General features: G+C 50.4%; 1 protein-coding gene across 1 annotated transcript in view; it reads left to right on the forward strand.

Moving 5' to 3' along the window:
• The window catches only part of MGMT (O-6-methylguanine-DNA methyltransferase), a 270,350-nt gene that overhangs the window by 220,642 nt on the left and 28,592 nt on the right, over window positions 1-21,116 (forward strand). Inside the window, exon 3 of the mRNA XM_065920162.1 lies at window positions 10,165-10,322. Within this exon, the coding sequence (XP_065776234.1) occupies window positions 10,165-10,322 (158 nt within the window). The remainder of the gene's footprint in view (window positions 1-10,164; window positions 10,323-21,116) is intronic.

Raw genomic sequence — 21,116 nt, forward strand, 5'->3', positions numbered from 1 at the left:
CTGGCTTTGCAGATAAATGTTTTTACCCTGTTCTTCCTCCTCACACTCCGCCCTTCCTCTGCTCATTCTTCTCAGACCTTGCCCAGCCTCACTTCCTGGGCTTCCTGCTCTTGAACATAATCAGGTCCTTTGCTGATAGACCTGTGATTGGAAGACGCCGGGGTGTTGCTGAACTCAGTCTGAGCACCCTGGAAGGAAGACAGAAGATGCTGAGAGAGGCGCCAGCTTGCAGCAGAAGGACAGGGAATGGCATGTGAGCCCCCAATCCAGAATGATATCCCATTTTAAGCTGACAGCCCCATCTCCAGCCCCAGGGATGGTGCTTGCTGAAGAAGTACAAATGTTTCCTGCTGCTTGTAATCTATCTTGCAAATATAAGTATTCTGGAAGAAGGATTTATTTTAATAATGTGAGTTTTAGTTTCTTGGTTTTTTTTTTTTCCTGTAGTTAACATTGGTTTATTACTCTGCCTCCTTGCCAGGAAGCTCATTTTAAGAGTTTCAATTCAAAATTAAATATGACCTCAGTGTTTTAAAATACAGTTACATTAACTGTCCATTTAATACTTGCTTAAGATTTTTTTGGCCACTAACGTATAGTCAATATACTTGTCTGATATTAAATACAGTGTTTCCAGCTATGCTCACCAGCTAACTTGCTCCAGCTGCAACAATAAGCCAGCAAAGGAAAGCCTTCTGAGAGGGGAGCTACAAAAAGTTGTTCCCAGATGAAACTGCTTTATTGTCTTATGTCAGAAGCTACACTTTTCTTTAACTTCACTGTGTTTGATTATAGGGAACTATCTATTATTTAAATAGTACTGTACAGAACAATGTACAAGACAGGTAATTTAGTGACGGGATTATTTATTAATAAGCCCAGTACCCGAGTTAATGGGACTTAACCCCATGGAGGTCAGTCCTTGTGTAATACATGCCTTTTGGAAAGAAGAGAGTAGTGTCTTCAGAACATTGTTATTATTTTAGCATTTAAATTAAGACATATTCCCTTGCTAAGATGGAAAAAGCTGAGCTGCATCCTGACAGAGCCGACCTGCAGCTGTGCAGAGAGGCTGGTTTGGAAGCTGCACTGGGGCTGGCAGTGTGTTTTGGCCACGGTAGTCCCAGTGGTTCATTGCTCCTTCGCGACTCCTGGGAGGAGGGGAGCCGTCCCCTCATGAAGGTGGGCACATGAGAAACGGCTTGCAGTGGGAGCCCGTGTGTCGGGGGCGAGGCTCGGAGCAGGGAGCTACGGCTTCTCGGGCCCAGTCGCTCCTTCCCTGTCGTAGCTCCGCCTCTGGGACGCTCCTGGGCCCTGCGCCCAGCCCAGCTCCGGGCTGGGAGCTCTAAAGGATAAACGAAGGTGCAGCGTGATCAGGCTTAACACTGGGTGGGTCTGTGTCTGCGTGTGTGTGTGTGTGATCACGTGCAGTCATGGCACAAGTGTTTGCTCTTTAAATTCATCGTTCTTCTGTTTCATCTCAATATTCAATTGATTTGCTTTCTCTCGAGCGGGAATGGAAGACCCACGAAGGAAAGGCTGTTTAGTTTTGTGTCTTCAAACCTGAAACACTTCTAGGTTTGACCGGAGTCCTGTCAAATTGAGCACAATCGGGTATGAGGTCTGCTCCCTGGGCTTTAACAAACTCTGTTATCGGCGTCTGCTGCACAATCTGAAAAGGCAAGAAATGTGGCTTTCCCTGTTTAGAAAATCTTTGTGGGTTCCCCCCAACCCAGGGGAATGGTTTTCAGCAAATTATTCATTGGAAAAATGGAATCTGAAAAGCAGGTGTTTCTCAGCACATGTGCTGCAGTGGCCGTGCTGGCCCCACTGCGTCTTGTTCATGCATCCGTTCAGCAGGCGTGCACAGAGCTCCGAGAAGGCCCGAGCAAGGGCCCCAGGGCTGAGCGGCGGCATTGGGGCAGGTCTGCGGTGGTGGGGGGCCTTCAGTCAGACACCTGAGCTGCCGTGGTGGGGAGCCTGTCCTCCTAAGCTCGGGCCACACCTGCCTTATTAGCACCAGGCCACCTGGGACAGTGCCTTGAGCCCTCTGGGTTTTGCTTCTGGGGGATGAGGATGGGGGTGATAGGCTGGGAGAACTCTAAGACTTAGGCCTCCTGCCCGTGTGGAGGAGCAGTGTGCGCTGAGTGAACTGGTCACTGAGGCCTCCAGACAGGAGCATGGCCTTCCGAGGAGGCTGCGGAGCAGTGATGCCAGTGGCCGCTGTGTATGAGCCTGAGGCCCTGAAGTGCGGGCACCTAGTGTCTCTTCTCAGAAGCTTCTAGAATATAACACAACTAGCGTCAACACTCACATCCCCATTGTCTTTGCATGGTAGGGCAGTGGGCCTGGGGTTATAGCCCCGTGGAGCGGGGAGAAATTGACAGAAGTTCCTAAAAGTGACAAAAACCCAAATGCTGTCCAGTACATGTGCTCTCAAGAATAGAGCGGGTGAACACGGGCTTGTCAGCATTGGGGGACTGCGTGTCTCCCTTTCAGAGAGATAAGCAGAGCACTTCAGCTTTATGGCAACGGTTCAGATTAAGGTCTCTGGAATCAAACAAACGTTAATTCACATTCTGGTTTCATCCCTTAGTGCACTGATCAGTGTTATTACATCACCTCTGGGCCTCAGTTTCCTCTTTCAGAACATAGAAAAATGCCTCCTCGGGGTTGTTGGGAGGAGTAAAACAGGACTATTTCTAATTCTATGCATGGCACATGTTAGGCACTCGGTAAATAGCAGCTGTGAAACTGTATACAAGGGTTTCCCTTGAGTTGTTTCCATATAGCTGATCCCGCCTCAGTGGATCCCTCCTGTCCACAGTGCCATGGTGTTTGCAGAAGGTGTGACGTGAGAACATCTCTCACCCGAGACTTGCCCAGTCAGTTGCCTTAATTGTATCTGACCTTGGCTGTGTTACTGAGAGTCAGGACATTGAACTGCATGATAGAAAACCAGTCCTCACCTACCCATCTTGACTACATGCCCTGAGATTTTCCAGTCTCATGCTACTTACTTTTCATCGTAACTCTTGTTTGCTATAGAGGCCCTCTGCCTGACATTTCCATTCGTCTCTGTCCCTAAAATCCTGTGTCCAGACCAGAAGGACGTGTATTCTTTTTCTTCAGGTGTCCGTGCAGAACTTTAATGTCAGGGAGCAGTTGGCCGCGTGTGACACCCTCCTGCCCTGTCATCTTGTCTTCGGGGCACAGACGCTGACACTCTTGTCTTGGCATGTGGAGGAAAGAGTGTGCCCCACCCATCTCCTCTAGGCCCACAGCGTCACACCCTCGGCGCAGCAGAGCAAGGCCACGCAGGGTCTTCGAGAGCGTCAGAGGAGCAGCTCTGGGGGGCAGAGAGAGACCAGACTGTCAGACACTCGGGGCAGGCGGCCACGTGCCGTGTAGAGTTGGCCTGCAAGTTGCTCTCTGTTGACCAGATGTCCCGCTTGACATCTGTATCCAAAGGTGAGATGTTTGCGATTTCTGTTAATGGACTGCTTTTTCCTGTGTTCTTTTCTGGGAGGAGGGAGCAATTGTTGAATAATGCGAAGTTACCTAACCCCAAAGATCCTTTGGGAAAAAGTACTCTGGAGGGAGTATCAAGAATTTGATGAGACTGATGGAATAACTTTAAAAACTTTATGTTTTTACAGATATTTTTCAAAACTGAACTAAATTCTTGATAGAATTGTAATAAATACACTTAGGCAGCAATTTGATCAGGACTTTTATAGTATTTTTTTATGTTAGCTATTATTTCTTTCTAAAACTCTGCTAACATATATGCATCTTACTTGTAAGAAGCTAAATTAAGCAGGGAAAAAGGAATATACCTCTCCTGTGTGTGTGAAACCTTAGAAAGCTTCTTTGTTCACTGCTTCAGTGGTGAAAGCAAATACAACATAGACATAAGGCTATTTGAACTCTTTATTTGTCACATTTACAATATTAATAAGTGTTTCTAGAAGTTGTCACATCAAGTAAAAGATCTTCATTCCAGGCTGTCTTTGGGGGCCAAATTGAGACTGGATGCCTGCATTTAATAAATTGTATTCTCAAGTAGTCATTTTTGTAAATAATTAGTTTCAGTGAAAGAATGAGTTAGCATACTGTATGCATCTAATGTTGCAAATGTACATACAGCAAACTTTGCTATTAATCAACAGTCAAGCACCGCAAGTGGGGTCTCATACATAATGAATTGTGCTTAAACCTCATGGGCTTCTTGATAGAAAAATAAAAGAAAACACAAGCGTAGTAAGCTTTTGAATAAAATTTAACTAGATTGCTCTGCATCCTGTAATTGTTTTGGAATCATTAGGGACCTGATAATTCATCTATAGTTTTGGGGTGTTTTTATCTTCATCTGTCAAATAGTAGAGATTTTTTAATGATATGTTAAAGTGTTTTCCTTTTAACAACTTGAACATTTAGGAGAGAAAGTAGATAGACTTTTTAAGGCATTCTTATCTGCCAAGTATACTGTTTAAATTGTCTCTTAAAATATGTAGTACTGTTGATATATTTTAAAGAAGCAATTATTATTTTAAAAAATACAGTCCTTATGTACATTATGTAGGGAGGAGTTGAAAATTTACATAAAATTTTCTCTGTGTTGTTGGTCGGTGTTTTAAAATACTATAGCAAATTGCTATAGAGGAATGCTTGCTTAGGTTCTGACATTAATTTGAGCCCCAAATTTTGGGGGCTTAGGATGCCTATTATAAACGTACCTGTGGCCACCCAGAAAGTGAGTGAAAGGGGCCCAGTTAGACTTGAGAGAGCCTCTTCCTCCTCCTCGCGTTGACTTGACCATGAGCCATCGGTGGCCTGTGATGGGATCACGAATGTAGGGTTCGTTTCAGGGGGTGTGACCGTGGGGCAGAAAGCATGAAGGAATTCTTCCCTCTCTTCATGAACCACACAGTAAAACTCAGCACAGGCTTGCTGAGCTGATGGTCAGAACTCAGGCGCGCCCTCCTGTCGCCGTTCCTGGAAACTCGGCCTGGGCCGCCTTCAGCGCTGACTCTGACCTGTCTGACACGAAATCTCTTCCTTCTGCATATAAGCGTCATTGAAATAGGTACTACAACCAAACGTGTGAAAGTCAGTCCGTAAAGTCATGTGTTATAAGTAGTAGGCGCTCTCGTCTCATAGAATTAAAATCTGCGAGTTATATATACTGTTTATATATTTAGAAACTTAGGCCTGTTGCCGATATTTCATGCATGTTTGTTAATCTTTTCCCTGTTTTTCATAGTTGAGTACATGTCGCTCTTAGGATCGTGTGAGAAAGAGGCAAGATGACACGTGAATCGTTCAGAGCATCACCTGATAAGCAGCAGGGAGGCTCCGGTGGTGTCCGTAGGGGGACCCCCTGCCCCGCCCGGCGCTCCTCCTCTTGGCCTCCGCTGACTCAGTTGTTTGTCTGAGACCTGTGTTTCTTACCACTGTAGCAAGTGTTTCTCCTTTCTCTACTCTGTGTCCTAATACAACTCTGGAATGTTCAAATAAATGAACAGATCCCGTCACACCCCTGTGGGGTTCTTGCCCAAACAGCTGATGGCCGCCTGCAGTGTCACGGAGCCATCGCTTTCCTGGCTTGTTCATCAGGTGACACAGGGAGGCCCCAGGCGGGCAGGACGGGCTCCTCCAGCACAGCCGTCGGGGCAGCCGTGAGCACCTCCGCGCTGCGCCTTCAGCTCCCCTGCCTTCCCAGGCGGGTGGCAGTCCCCAAGCCGACACTCTTGCCAATAAGCCCTGTACTTAGCGGGTCCTCAGTAAATTCTTGAATGGAATCAGACCACTAAATTTGGTTGGAATAAAGAGTTTAAAGGCTTCGTTCAGCTTCTCATTTAGAAAAATTTAAAGCATCTTTATTGAAAACAGGTAGCATAATTTATTTGTCTTCAGTGCTACCACTGGAAGAAAAGCATCTGAGGTTTACAAGAAGGTATAATTAAATGCAGGACAAATCTGTCAGACACAAACACAAGCGACTCTGCCAGAGATCTGCTAACTTGGATGTAATTGTGCATTTCCCGTCTCCATGTGATGTTTATAAAGTCACCTCAATTGCAGTTTTAAGTGTTAGCTGTGCATGTGTCCCTACCTGAGCCTGTGAGGTCTGGCACTCTACCCTGGAGTCCTGGGGACCAGAGAAGGTGAGGCTCCTCATCCTGAGGGGTCTAAGCCGCTGTGCGCGGTCAGGGCTCTGGGCGTGTCTTCACGTCCAATCGGACTCGAGTGTCCGTGTGCGTCCTTGCCGGCTAATCGCGCAGCCCTGCTGAGGGACCCCTCCCCGTCACCGCCCCAGACTCCAGGTGAGCTCAGGAACACGAGTCTTTGGAGCCCCTCCCTCAGGTGATCCTCGCCATCACCAGTTAACGTTCCCCAAACCGTAAGGCTCCTTTTCACCCTGTGAAGCGAGAGATGGGGAAGAGGCCGGGGGCACGGCAGCGGCACGGTCACCCACGGGCAGGACGCACAGAGCCGACCAGCGAGGGGACGCGGGACTTCTGGTCTGCTTGCTCATGTCGGAAGGGGTACAAGCCCAACTACATGACATGGTGATGTCTATGGGGAGTAGAATTCATTCAGACAGCAGGATTTAGTGATTCTTTGCTGCCAGTCGTTGAAGCCTTGTTGTTGACTTGAAGTCAGTGATTAATTCGTGTCCGACTCTCTGCAACCCCATGGACTGTATAGCCCACCAGGCTCCTCTGTCCTTCACTATCTCCCAGAGTTTGCTCAAATTCATGTCCATTGAGTCAGTGATGCCATGTAAACATCTCATCTTCTGCCACCCTCTTCTTTTCCTTGAAAGGGAAGCATTGAGGCACCCCAGAATGTGCACACCCAAAGCTCCTGCTCACCGGGTGGGCGTGTCGAGCACAGCTGTTCCGTGGGCAGACGGGAGAAGGCAGAGCTGAAGGCGGCCCTCTCGTTTGCTGGGCGGCCTGCCACACGCAGTCGTCCCCACAGTGGGGAGACCCCGCGCAGTACTTCCTTGTGGCTTTAGCCACCAGGCTCACGGCACCTCCCCTGCCCCGAGGACTCCTCGGCCTGGCTGCCCCCCCTGCTCTGCCCCCTGGGGGCCAGGCCTTCACTCTTCTCCTGTCCCCCCAGGGCCAGGGCCTGGAGGCCTCACGAGGGGGGACCAGCAGCCTTCCCAGTGCCTCCCATGCTTGCGTTTCAATGCTGTGAATTCATGGGTTCTCTGGATAAGTCTTGGGGAGAGTCCCTGCCTGCTTTATTGAAAACACTTCAGACATTTGTTCTGGAGCATGTCACCTGCTTTGCTGTGTCTGATTTGGAATGATGGACAGGTTCATGTCCAAACAAATCTGAAATGCAGTTCAACACCAGAACGTTCTTTCTTCAGGCCCACGGGAATGGGTCAGGCTGTTGGGGCTCACGGCTCCAGGAGAGCTTCCCACTGGGGTTTCCAACACACCCAGGTTCCGGCAGCGTACCCTCAAGGCGGCACTCTGTTGTCCTTTTTATTTTCTTACAGGGTCCCTGGAGTTGGCAGCATTGCATATTTCTTGAAGAAACCCTTACACCAAAACATATGTGGCTTTATGTTTGTTGTACAAAGGTTCCTATGCTTTCTATTGTTACGTTAAAAAGCTCAGCAAAGCCAGATTCATTTTCCAGCCACCACCAGCCCTCTTGTGCCAAGTGAAAACAAGTATGAGGGTGCCAGTGTCCTGATACTGGTCTCAGGATTGCTCTTACTGATGACGCCCTAGGCGGCTTTGGAAGGACTCGCGAGCGGCAGGACAGCCTTCTCTCGTTTTCCATCCTTGGCGCTGGCCTTCCAGCAGCCCTCCTGGGGGCTGGGCTCCCACACAGTGGTGCTTCCCAGAGGCAGTGACCACAGGTCTGTGCGTTTAGTGGTAGGTGAGCTGCTGGGCTCCCAGCTGCCAGGGAGATGTGGATGTGAGATTTAAATGAGCGTGGGCCACGGAGCCCGTAATGATTGGGGTTTCAGGTTCGTCGGTAGGAAGCCTGGAGAAACTCCTCCATAATAAGAGCAGCCGTTAGCGATGCTGTGATCCTGTCACACCACAGCTCTTTCAGGGACGAGCAGAGCGAGGTTGGAGGAGAGGGCAGGGCGGAGAATAAATTTCATTTTATTGTAGAAATGGAAATTTGTGTCATGGCTTTAAAACTCTGATTTTATGTGTATGTTTAATGCCATTCATTTTAAATGTAGTATCATAAATCCTTGCTTCAGAATCAAAGCTGTTTAATTACATTTCACCCATGAATAGTTATCTAATGCCAATAGAGAAAGAGTTAAAAAGGAGAACTACAGAGTAAATCAGAGGTTGAGATCTTTAGCACAAGCATAAAAAATCAATTTAAGATGAATTTTACTACTATAAAAATTCTTCAAATATCCTTTTAAGAGTGGGAAATGCTAGGAAACTCAGCTCACATTTCAATTCCCTTAGCAACGCAGGGGAAGTGGCCCCCAACCTGGGCAGTGCCCCGGGATGCCCACAGCTCCGTAGCCTTTGTCAGATGCCCCCAAGCGAACCAGACATCTGAGTAAGAGTTGTGACTCCCCAAGGTGGGTGCAGAGCCCCTGACTCTCAACTTAAGCTATCTGTCTCCTGGACAGTGTGCCCCCCCTTCAGGGAGCCCCGTTTGCAGGGTGTAATGGTCAGGACGACCCCTGAAGCCCCGGAGACCACCCAAGCACCCACGTTTGCTGCCCTCACCCACCAGCACCTCACCCCACCCGCCTCTGCAGGAGGTGCTGGCCAGGGCTGTCGGGCCCTCTCCTGCTTCCCATGTGGGTCAGGGGCGGTGACTCTGCCACTTAGCCAGGTGTGAGCAGGGTCACGCATGGGCCGCTGCCCACTCGTGCGCCCAGGTTGCGTGTGCTGTGCCTTGTCTGAGCGAGCTCAGCACACCCCATCTCCTCCCCGCCGGCCCCATGAGCAGGGTGGCAGAGCCCGTGGCCTTTCTCCACTTTCTTCCCTAGAGTCAGCTCCCTGCTTACTCCACAGAGTCTGCGGGCTCAGAGGAGCTTCCTGCCACTCGTGCACCTTTCCACTCCCCGGCGGAGACCAGACACCCAGCCCGCGGGCGGGGAGGTACAGGGAAGCTGCCTTCTGTCCAGGGCCGGGGGTCAGGAAGGAACGACATCTGAAATTAGCTGGGTGCTGTTGCTTCTGTTGGTGTGCCGTCCTCAGAAGTTCAGAAAAGCTGGATCCCTCATAAAAGTCTGGGGCTCGGAAGCAGCAGAAGTGACCCTCTCCCGAGGGACGTTTTCTCAGCCCAGCAGAGCGTGTCCCTTGAGAGTCAGCCTCTGCTGAAGGGGAGAAGTCAGCTCCATGAGGGGAGCCACAGGATTGCCCAGACAGAAGGCTGAGCCCGTGAGGAAGAGAGACAGGCCATCTGAAGCGAGTCTGACTGAGGTGTATTGGCTTAAACCTACGGAGGTGAGAGGGAGGAAGGACAGTGACCACAGGGAATGAACGAGAAGGTTTGGAAAAGAAAGAGAAGTCTCAGGCAGGAAAGTGGTAGTCCTGTAACTAAGCCAGCCTCGCAGAGTGACTGGCACACTGCCCAGACACCCTGGAGCGTGAGGCACAGTGCAGACTCAGGGCAGGGTCCCCCCGAAGCCCCCTGAGAGCCATAGAGCACGTGGAGCCGTGGGGCGTGCGGTGGAAATGCGGTGGGAGGGACGAGCATGTGGGCTTGACGATTCTGACAGTACTTCTGGAGAAATGCTCGGTGACTGCAGAGGAAGTGGGGGTGGTGGTGCAGGTGGTGGTCTCGGGAGGGGCGGGCTTACGCCCACTGGAGCCGTGTCTGAGCTCGTCACCCTTGTTCTCACACCTCCCGCCCTGCGGCAGGACTGCAGACACTCAGAGCCCCGCAGGCTTGCACTGGTCCCAGGACATCCTTCCAGAAACTGTGTCCCTGCAAGCGGAGGTGGAGGCACGGGTGCAGCAACCCCGCCCCCCGCCTTCCGCAGTCACCTCTCTCCCGTTTTAGGGGCAGCCCCCGCCTTCCACAGTCACCTCTCTCCCCTGTTAGGGGCAGCCCCCGCCTTCCGCAGTCACCTCTCTCCCCTTTTAGGGGCAGCGGGTGGAGCAGGGCCTGGAGGTTGAGTCTCTCCCGTTCTCTCTCTTGCAGGCCAGCGGAGGCCGCCGCTCCCGCTGAGCTCGGAGGTCCCGGGGCAGTGCCGGAGCCCCTGCTGCAGTGCGTGGCCTGGCTGGACGCCTATTTCCGCGAGCCCGCGGTCCTCAAGGGGCTGCCCGTGCCCGCGCTGCACCATCCCATCTTCCAGAAGGGTGAGTACCACGGCGGCCGCGCGGCGTCTGGCTCAGGGAGCCTGACCTGATCGCTGTCAGCCCCCTTCCAGCTCGGGCTGTTTCCTGCCGAGTGAACAGAGGCGGCGGGTGCCACACAGCACGGCCGGGAGCGCCCCCTCCGCACCCGCTCCAAGTGCTCCTGTTGGTTTTGGCACACTGTCCCATAATTCTTGGCAAAGGCAATAAAAATGATCCGTGCACATCGACGCCTGCCTCTCACTGGCTCAGAGTTTTAAAGGAACACATTGGAATGGCAGTGGATTTCTCAATAAGCTTACTGTTAACTTAAACTGCCTGCCTGCCAGCAGCACTGAGACTCGCGTGTGGACGACTGGCCACTCCACGCACTCGGCTGCTAACACCCTGAAGCGGGCGGTGGCAGCGTGTCCTCTTGAATAAGTTTTCAGGCTAACATCTCAAACTCACCACCGTTAAATGTTGTATTCTTGAGAGATGAATCGAGAACTTACTGTCTATGTTCAGCATGATAGTGGGACATAAAGTCTCGGATAACATAAAAACAATTTCCCAGACAAGTTCTCCTTAAACTTTTGTTTGGAGCTTAATTATGGCAACTAATACCATTCTGTACACTTAGCAGAGGTTTATTTTACATAGTGATTTTTTTCACAGTTGTTTTAATGTAAGTGAATCTATATCAGCAACTCAAGTGAAAAGAACTGGAGGACGGAGGAGCCTGGGTACAGGCCATGGGGTCGCAGAGTTAGCGACTGAAGAACAGCAACAGTTACATAGAGATACATGTGTATAGATGTATACGTATGTATACACTTAAGAAAAAAAATTACCATGAGATTTTACATGAGGTGAATTCCCTCAACGTGGAATTTGCTAAATGAGTTTCATGGTATTCTAACTGCTGCCGTAGTTTTCAGCACTACTGAAGGTGGAGCGGGGCTTTCAGGGACAGCAGGTAGAGAAGCTCGGGCAAGTTGAGCTAACACCTGAGTTGACCAGCAAGGTCAGGGGACTGACCAGGTTGGACCCTGGAGGTCTTTGCCCACAATGAACTGAAGCTGAGCAGGAATGCATCAGCCCCTGGGCGTCACGTGGGGCTGTCTCCAGTGGGAGCGTCTGCGGGGGGTTGTCTCCAATGGGGACGTCTAGAAGGGCGTCTCCAGGACAAGACCGCGTTGAGAGCTGGGTGAACCTTTGCCGCACTCCACGCTCACGCCCAGAGACCCTCCATCGTCCGAGAGTGGGGCCCCTCAGGCTGAGGCGGTTCTGCCGCTGAGCTTGGCGTCGCTGCCTGGCACTCACCACCTGCTCGGAACCGGAATCAGCCCTGCACGTCGCCGGGCCTGGTCGAGGGTGTGCCTGACGCTCCTCGTGTGCACCTCCCACACACTGGGCGCAGAGTGGGGGTCCTGCTATGTAGTTTGAGGAACTCAAATGTGGGTTTGTCTTGAAAGTAGAGGCTTGGGGATCCTGGAGCCCCAAACTCTTCTGTCCACTACTGCCATTCACTGCTCTGCCACCAGGAGCAGAAGCAGGTTGGCCAAACCGCTTTCCTGCTCCTTGCATTTGTCAAGTAAGTGAGCTCAAGTTTAAGGCTTAGGATGTTTCAGAGCAGAGACATGATGAAACCAGGGCAGGAAGTATCTGTATAATACAATGACGGTGTCAGTGGGGGGTGAGCTTATAAAACCCTGCAGTCCTGTCCTCAGTGCTCGAAGAGAGCAGGACCTGGCCACACACACCCTGCCACCCCGCTTCCTGGCTCCGGGCTTGAGCGTGGCCCTCTCTTGTCCTGTGGGTCATAGTCATGGTCGGTCTGGGCAACCAGGGCAAGCTGGAAGCAGGCACTGGGGAAGGAGGAAGACTGCAGTCACCCAGTAGCCCACCCCCTGTTGGACTAGCTCTGCAGTGCTGGGGGACACTCGTGACCGGGGCCAAGGTCCCCTCCAGCTGGGTTTTGGGGTGGGGGCAGGAGGGTCCCCGAGGCCCGGCCGCCTGCTGACAGTTAGTGCTGGCTCCCAGGCCAGGATTTCCCACGCCGCAGCCTGTGCCAGCCAGGTTTTTCTAATTTAGCTCAATCACTTCTCCCAGGCAAGGACCAGGTGTGGGGATTTTTACAGTTTAAGAAGGGAGGTGGTGGGTGGTTGTACTGCGATTGCTAATACGGAGTTAATTGGCACTAACCCCAGGGGTGCTGACACCCTTGCTGCTCAGGGCAAGTTGGCTTTGCCCTCCTCCTCTCCATCCTGGAGCCAGTGAACTGGGGTGAGGGGGGGAAGGCCCACGCTGGGAGGGCACCCAGCACCCCAGAGCCCCTGACGGCTGCAGGGCCCACCAGGAAGAGCAGCCTCTGCAGTAGGGGAGGAGAGGGCGTGTTTATCTGGGATGAACGCTTCCTTGACAAACTCTGTTTTCCCTGCCTCTGAGGTTGTGAACACATTTAGCATCCTTTGGGCGTCACCTTTCATCCCATTCCTCCCAGATGTAGACATGGAGACCAGACCTGCCTGTCTCAGCTTGGTTAGGAGCGCAGCGATGACGGAGCTCCTGCTGGAGTTTCGCACCTCCCCGGGTAACCCCGCAGCCCAGCCTACGAGGCTGGGGGCCCTGCACTGGCTATGCTGCTGCCCAAGGTCCCCCTGCTGGGGCAGGACCACTGCCTCACCTCTCGGGCGCCTCGCCTTAGATGAGGGTGATGCTTACCATCTGTTTTTTTTGGTTTTTTTTTTGGTAAGGCTGGTCACAAAACGGCCTGTTAGAATTACCATTTTAGTAGGCTAAACGTCAAATATTGGAAATTTCATGTTGTTCATCTTCTTCAGTTCATTCGCTCAGTCGTGTCCGACTCTTTGCGACCCCATGAATCGCAGCACGCCAGGCCTCCCTGTCCATCACCAGCTCCTGAAGTTTACTTAAATTCATGTCCATCAAGTCGGTGATGCCATCCAGCCATCTCATCCTCTGTCGTCCCCTTCTCCTCCTGCCCCCAATCCCTCCCAGCATCAGGGTCTTTTCCAATGAGTCCACTCTTTGCATGAGGTGGCCAAAGTATTGGAGACAAATAGCTTCAGCATCAGTCCTTCCAATGAACACCCAGGACTAATCTCCTTTAGGATGGACTGGTTGGATCTCCTTGCAGTCCAAGGAACTCTCAAGAGTCTTCTCCAACACCACAGTTCAAAAGCATCAATTCTTCGGTGCTCAGCTTTCTTCACCGTCCAACTCTCACATCCATACATGACCACTGGAACAACCATAGCCTTGACCAGATGGACCTTTGTTGGCAAAGTAATGTCTCTGCTTTTTAATATGCTGTCTAGGTTGGTCATAACTTTCCTTCCGAGGAGTAAGTGTCTTTTAATTTAATGGCTGCAATCACCATCTGCAATAATTTTGGAACCCCCAAAAAATAAAGTCTGACACTGTTTCCACTGTTTCCCCATCTTATTTCCCATGAACTGATGGGACCAGATGCCATGATGTTAGTTTTCTGAATGTTGAGCTTTAAGCCAACTTTTTCACTCTCTTTCACTTTCATCAAGAGGCTTTTTAGTTCCTCTTCACTTTCTGCCTTAAGAGTGGTGTCATCTGCATATCTGAGGTTATTGATATTTCTCCCAACAGCCTTGATTCCAGCTTGTGCTTCTTCCAGCCCAGCATTTCTCATGATATATTCTGCATATAAGTTAAATAAGCAGGGTGACAATATACAGCCTTGACGTACCCCTTTTCTTATTTGAACCAGTCTGTTGTCTGTGTCCAGTTCTAACTGTTGCTTCCTGACCTGCATGTAGGTTTCTCAAGAGGCAGGTCAGGTGGTCTGGTATTCCCATCTCTTTCAGAATTTTCCACAGTTTATTGTTATCCACACAGTCATCTTCTTACCTTGGAGCATTTCTGAAGTCTGATTAGTAACAAGTTGATTAGCTGGGTATTTCTACCAAGGAACTGTTAGGCCATCCTCCTAACCCAGAAGTCTGGAGGAGGCCTAGGTGGCTGCCTTGCCCGTGGACCACGCAGGTGGGATTTCTCTCAGAAAGGGGAGGCAGGTCGGTGAGGTTCACGGCACTGATGAAGAAGCGAAAAATGAGAGGCGAGTGTGAGTGAGAAGTGTTGCTGAGTCCTCGTGGGATTGTGGTTTTAGTAACATAACTTCAAAAACTGAAATGAACATTTTGTTTTCTGAGTTTTCTGAAAGGGATTTGTTTTTGTGTTTTGCTAATGAGCTAGCTGCTTTATAACTCAGCAAGGCATTTTTAGGGCGGTCGGGTCCTCCCTGTAAACCTATTACAAAGGTCAGGTTTGTTTATTTTGAATTCATGTTTCTCCAAGAAACAGTTTTTTAATGAAGCCATTATTCCTGAAATAAATCTTACTATTTCTTTCGTAATAAAATACCATTTTAACTTAGTTTCTGTGAATACTCGTTCACTTCTTGGTATAGTATGCCTCTTAATACCTGTAGCCTCAGTGATCAGTGGCAGAAGCAGCTGGAATGACTAAAGAAGCACTGTGCCAAAACCAGGGTCCCACAGAGCGTTCGAGAAGAGCAGGCTAGGAAGAGCAGAGACCTGCTGTCAAACTCGGGACGTGTGCAGCACTCCCCTCCCTCTGCCCCAGAGGCCCTCTGGGCGGGCGCGGCTGGGCAGGTGAGGGCAGGCCCACCGCCCTGGCGGCGCGTGTGCTTCTCCTGCCGGGCTAGGGGTGGCCTCCCCGGGCGTCCTGAGTCCCCTTGCTGGGGCGGGGCCTGCGGGGCTCTGGATGGATGCCATAGGAGGCTGCTCCCAGGGAACACGGGGGCCTTTAGGCTTCCTCCCTGTTACGTCTCACAGAGGCCGGTTTCCACCAGATGAGTTCTGAGTTTTCTTTTTAAAGTGTCTGCAGTGTTCCCTTTTAAATGAAATATTTAACACTTTAATAATTCCTTTGTCACAGCTATTAGCTTGTGCCATGAAATCCAGTTGCATGACAGTAGTAAAATCTACATTTTTTACACCTGCTGGCTAGAGGGAAGTTTCTTTGCAACTTCTGCTACCAAGCCTCTAAAAGGATTCTTGTACTTCTATGTCTCTTGTGAACCCTGTTTCAGAATGGTCTTTAACAACCCTGCCCGTCAGTCGGAGGAAAGGCCCTTTTGGAGGAGAATGAGTCTGCTTCCCTGCAGTGTCCTGCGTGTGGCCCCCTGAGCCCCCTCCATTTTGGGTCCCAGGGCCTCCTTTCCCCACCGTGTCCTGCGTGTGGTCCCCGGGGCCTGCTTTCCCCACCGTGTCCTGTGTGTGGCCCCCTGAGCCCCCTCCATTCGGGGTCCCAGGGCCTCCTTTCCCCACCGTGTCCTGCGTGTGGCCCCCTGAGCCCCCTCCATTCGGGGTCCCAGGGCCTCCTTTCCCCACCGTGTCCTGCGTGTGGTCCCCGGGGCCTGCTTTCCCCACCGTGACCTGCGTGTGGTCCCCGGGGCCTGCTTTCCCCACCGTGTCCTGCGTGTGACCCCCTGAGCCCCCTCCATTCAGGGTCCCGGGGCCTGCTTCCCTGCAGTGTCCTGCGTGTGGTCCCCGGGGCCTGCTTTCCCCACCGTGTCCTGCGTGTGGCCCCCTGAGCCCCTCCATTCGGGGTCCCGGGGCCTGCTTGGGCGCCCTGTCGCTCCCCGCTCCCTGGGGCCAGCCCGGGACGCCCTCAGAAGGTCTGTGGTGCAACAGGGACGCTGCTCTCTGCGGGTCTCTTACAGAGCCACAGCAGCGCGCAGCTTTGTGCTCTCGGGCCACTTGTACTGATGTTTTCCCTGAATTTAAAAAAAAAAAAGATTTACCAATTTACAGAGAAAATAGCTACAACAGGAGATGCTTTACAGGTTCTGGTTGGTAGCCATCACTGTTCCCCCATATTCTAAATGAGGGCTTGTAACTATCGTTGACCTTCCTGAGATGTTACCTGGTGGGGCTCCTTCCAAGGCCCGTCTATTGATTGGAACAAGCTAACACTTGCAGCTCGGTGGGAAGGAAACAGCTGCTGAGAATGTACTTCTCCCAACTCTTGGGCTACTAAGCACTCTTCAGGGCTAACAGACTTGGAAGTCTGGGTCTGTGGCCTTCGACGTCTGAGTACTGGGGCGCAGAGGTGGGCAGCAGGCTGCCTTCCTCGCCAGCGTGTTCGCTGTGACACTCCAGGGCGCCCTTAACCACCCCAGGGGCCCCTCCCTGCTCAGAGGAGAGCCCCGCATTTTCTGGGGGGCCTCCAACCAGCCTTCAGGAGAGCCTGCAGCTGACTTGCAGGCCGGAGGGAGCACCCTCACCGGCGGACCATCCTCTCCTGCCTGCCTTGCCCCCACCCTTGTTGGAACAGTGCATCACTTCCAGCCCCTCGGTGGAGCAGACAATCCCAAGAATTCTGTGTCCCGGGTCGACGGTCTCCCTGGGTTGGGGGCTCCCAGCCCAGGCAGAAGGAGCATCGTTTGAGACTGTGGACCAGGTGAGGCTGGCCAGGTCAGCTCAGGGAAGTCAGTGCCGTTCAGTAGGAGCGATCCATCTCCACTGAGAAGTCCCTTCTGGCGTGTTGGTGCATATCGCGGGAGTCTGAGGTTCTCATCATGTCTCAGGTTTATTATTCTTTACATTTTATTTTCACGCAGTTTCCTGCCTGGAAGTTGTCAGTGTTTGTTTACTCTTTGTTCTGTGTAACCACATCTTGAGCTAGGAGAGAGTTTTTAAAGTTTCAACTGGGATTGATTCAAGCGAACAAGTTCCCCAGGTTACTCTCATACCTGAGGGCCCTTTCCTGGGGGTGTATGCATCCGAATGCTCTAGAAAACCTGTTAACAGTACTATGTCTGCAGTATCTATACTTCTCACCCCCTCCCCAACCACATTAAAATCTTATAAGAGGCAGATTACATATGCCCTATTTTGAGAATTACTGTTTTAAAGAATGTATTAAAATGGATCCAACTCTAAGTGCTTTTACTGTGTGCTTCACCCTGTACTAAGGTTAATATTTCTAACTTCATAATGGTTTGTTTGAGACATAACTGCCTCCTCTAGGGTTTTTGCTGTGGTAACCAACAACGTGAAGCCTGGCAAGCTGCAGTCCACGGGGTCACAGAGGGTCAGACATGACTGAACGACCGCAGTGAATCCACAGCTTCAGCAAGTTCTAGGCGCTGTGTGCCATCTCCCTGCTTTCAGGGCTTTGCTCACAGCCAGGGGACAAGGCGGCGGCCCGCATAGCCTTAGTGTTTGATGGGGAAGACTAGGCCAGACAGGCTGCCCGTCAGAACGTCCTTTTGTGGGTATGGACCAACAACCAGAAGATGCCCCCGGAGCCTCGCCAGGATACCCTGGGGTAGCGCCCTAGCAGAGGCAACCAGAGCCTTCAGGATGTGTCCAGATACTTTGGCCAAAAATATGTTTTTCCTCTGAAGCAGGCAGACAGCGGAAGCTTTAGCTTCTTGTGGAGCTCTCTGAGCAGTGGGCGTGGCCGAGAAAGGGGTGAGGGAGGGGGTCTTCGGGTTCTGGATGCTGACCCGATGCCGTGCCTGCTGTGAGGGGCCCATGCTCACCCGCCTCGGGGAGAAAGCGGGTGCAGCGCCCGCCCTGTCCTGTGCTGTTGCAGCTGGGGCACCACCACAGCCTGCTCAGCCCCGCACAGGCACATGGGGTTCATGTGCAGAGAGCCCTCTGACTAAGCAGTGATTACCAGGGGCTCCTGAGAGGCCTAGCTCAGGGGAAGTTTCCTCCTCAATCTAAGAGGTGGTCAGATCCACGTTCCCTGAGGTTTCCATAAATGAGGCAAAAAAATTGAACTTGAGAATGCCTTCACTCAAGGCCACGGGGGTTGCACAGTATAATTTAACCAAGCTCAAAGACAACCAGAAAGTTGGTTTGAAAGTCAGCTACTTTCAAGCCTTGTAGGATACAATGAGGTCTCTATTACAAATAAATAGTACTTAAAATTATTAAAAGTGTTGCTTATATGAGAAAGTATTAACATTAAAGTATGACTTATCTCTGGCATAGTAATTAGACATCCTAGCAGTAAAGGTTCTGATTAAAAATGAGTCACCCTAATTACATTCACATGTTTAGAAAGACATTACCTGCAAGGTCCTGTGTTGGGTGTGTTTCACCTCGAAAAAAGGAATAGAGGATCAAGTTTCTTCCTACTGGGAGAAGTGAGTTACATTGTCACTTTCTTCAATAATTTTCATTTGAAATGAGTTTAAAAAAAATAAGAATCGTCTTAACAAGCCTATATTTTAATGTGACAAACCGACTTTTCCTTATATGTCCTTCCAAAAAGAATGTTTAATATTTTGTTGTCTTAAGATGTTGTCTGGTCACATTTACAGGCAACATTAACATATTTTGATATCATGCTCACAATAATAAATAGAATCATTTCTACTACCTGGGTTTATAGAGAAAATGATGTTTTAGTAAAACACTATATAAAACTAGACTGTAAGTTACTGACGTTAAATGTACAAATATTGATATAAAACTAATGGCAGTAATGCCGTCTAGATATTTGTAGGATCCAAGCGTGTAAAAACTATTACTTAACTTAAAATGCTCTTATCTCTCAGGTTTACTTGCAACCCTTGTGTTCAAGATGACACAGTTCAGTTCGGTCACTCAGTCGTGTCCCACTGCTTGCGACCCCATGGACTGCAGCAGGCCAGTCCTCCCTGTCCATCACCCGCTGCCGGAGCTTGCTCAGATTCATGTCTTTCGAGTTGGTGATGCCATCCAGCCAACCAAGATGACTCAGGGTATAGGATTTATGAGCATACAGGTCCCATTTTGAAGGTCATGTTTCCGGTGTCCGAATGGAAAAGTGAGGTATCTCCTGGAGAAGAACTGTCTCTCTCTGAGTTGTGGCTTGGGCGGAACTCTTCAGGCAGGACCGATCGACCTTCTGGAGACTAGGCTGCCACGGCGTCATGTGAAGTTTTAAGGCCATGTGACAAAGCGCTTCCGAAACTGAAGAATGCAGTAGAAGAGGTGTGTTTAGCTCTTCTGCCTGTCCCTGAGCTGTATTCAGATGTTTCCTGCCCTCAAAGCGCCGAGGGCAGCGTTGGAAGCGTGCTGGGAAGCAGCACCCCTGCCGGGCCCTGCCCTCGGCCAGTGTCGCCCTGTACAGAATCTCTGTTACTGCGGCGACTCCTCCTTCTGCTCTTCCTTGTGCCATGTGTTTACCATGGCACAAGCGCATTGTGGGAAGGACCTCCCTGGATTCAGGGGCAGGAGGCACTGTCTGCTCTTTCTAAAAACACGGCCGCCCTCGGTGGGGCCACAAGGTCAGCAGCGGCACACTCTGAGCCTGTCCTCCGGCCCAGGGAGGGAGGGAGGGGGGGAGACCCAGGGCTCCTCACTCGTCCAGGATGTGTGCTTTCCTCAGCGCATCCGCATCTCTTCCTCTTTGTAGAATAAAATATGCAAGAACCAACATAAATGACATATCCCCCCCTTTTTTTTCCTCAAGAATTGGGCCTTTGATGTTCAAGAGCAACTATATTAAAGACCATCCCTAGCAGGCTGTAGAAACTGCACCTATTTATTACAAATGTAAAACAGCACAAATCTCACAGAATATGATGGTATCATTAGTTTGTGAATCGCATCCTTGAAAATAACTGTGGAGGAGCCAAATCGGTTTAAAAGAAGATAACAAAATGGTTTAAGCTACTTAGGTTGAATGCCAATTATATTTTAATATTCAACTGAGCATATTTTACTAAGAAAAAAGGCCGCGTTGACGCATGCATAACTCATTGGCAGCGTCGGCCAGCTGTGCCACTCTACTCTCCGAATCACTTTGTGCATTTTAGTAGCATGGTAATTTAGTAGAGAACTACCTGAGTGATGGCATTTTCAATGAGCAGGTAATCTACAGAGAATTTTTATATGGTTATGAGTTCTGTGCTTCAGCCCGGCAACACAAAAATACATCAAGACCAATTACGGTATCAACTTTCAGTGTGGTACCCTTGCCACGCAAGTGCATGTATTTCTGCCCCAGGCATTTCAAATTGCATCTAATTTGAAATCTTTGGGGTTTTAATTAAATTTCAGAATATATGGAATTCTTCATTAGTACCTGCTCTGAATAGCAGATTACCCTTCTCTCGGTTTCTCGTTAAAGAAGTAGGCTGTGGTAAAGAGCATGTTCAGGAACCGATCATTTGTGGGGCCTGGGTATTGGAACAGAAATAGTGAAATGCAAAATAATATCAAAAAGATTATTAGTCCAGGGAGAGTCTCTTGATTTGTATTTTAATGGAATTTTACATTTCTCTTAATGATTTGCAAATTGTCCTCTGATTATAAGATGCATTAAGCTTTTCATTTTAATGGCAAAGACACAGCCATTAGCAGAATTTTTTTTTTTCTGTCTCCTTTTTAGAGTGCTTCCCTGCAGCAGATAAATATTGAAACCATTAACACCTTTTGATGTTCGTCACAGCCTGCGTCTTGGACCTGCACACAGCTCCCAGTGTCTCTTGGTGTTCACACCTGGCCAGGGGTCCCAGCTGTTCACCTGATGTGTTTCCTTTCCTAGAATACAGGACTCGTGTTTAAGGTTTCGTTAGTGGTCTGGTTTATCTGGGTTGGAGCTAATGCATTTAAATTTTATCTGTGGTCCCAGTGGTATTAATAGAAGCTGTGTTGTCAGTGTGCAGGATGGTGGTCTGCAGGCCTGGAGCCAGGGAGAGCCAGAGGGGTACCCCTGGAGAGTCGGGAAGAGTATCCCCCACCCTCTGACCGCCCTGCAGAGCCCCCGAGGGCGCAGGCCCAGGCTGCC

Source organism: Muntiacus reevesi, chromosome 2, assembly GCF_963930625.1.
Source record: "Muntiacus reevesi chromosome 2, mMunRee1.1, whole genome shotgun sequence".
Taxonomy (NCBI): domain Eukaryota; kingdom Metazoa; phylum Chordata; class Mammalia; order Artiodactyla; family Cervidae; genus Muntiacus; species Muntiacus reevesi.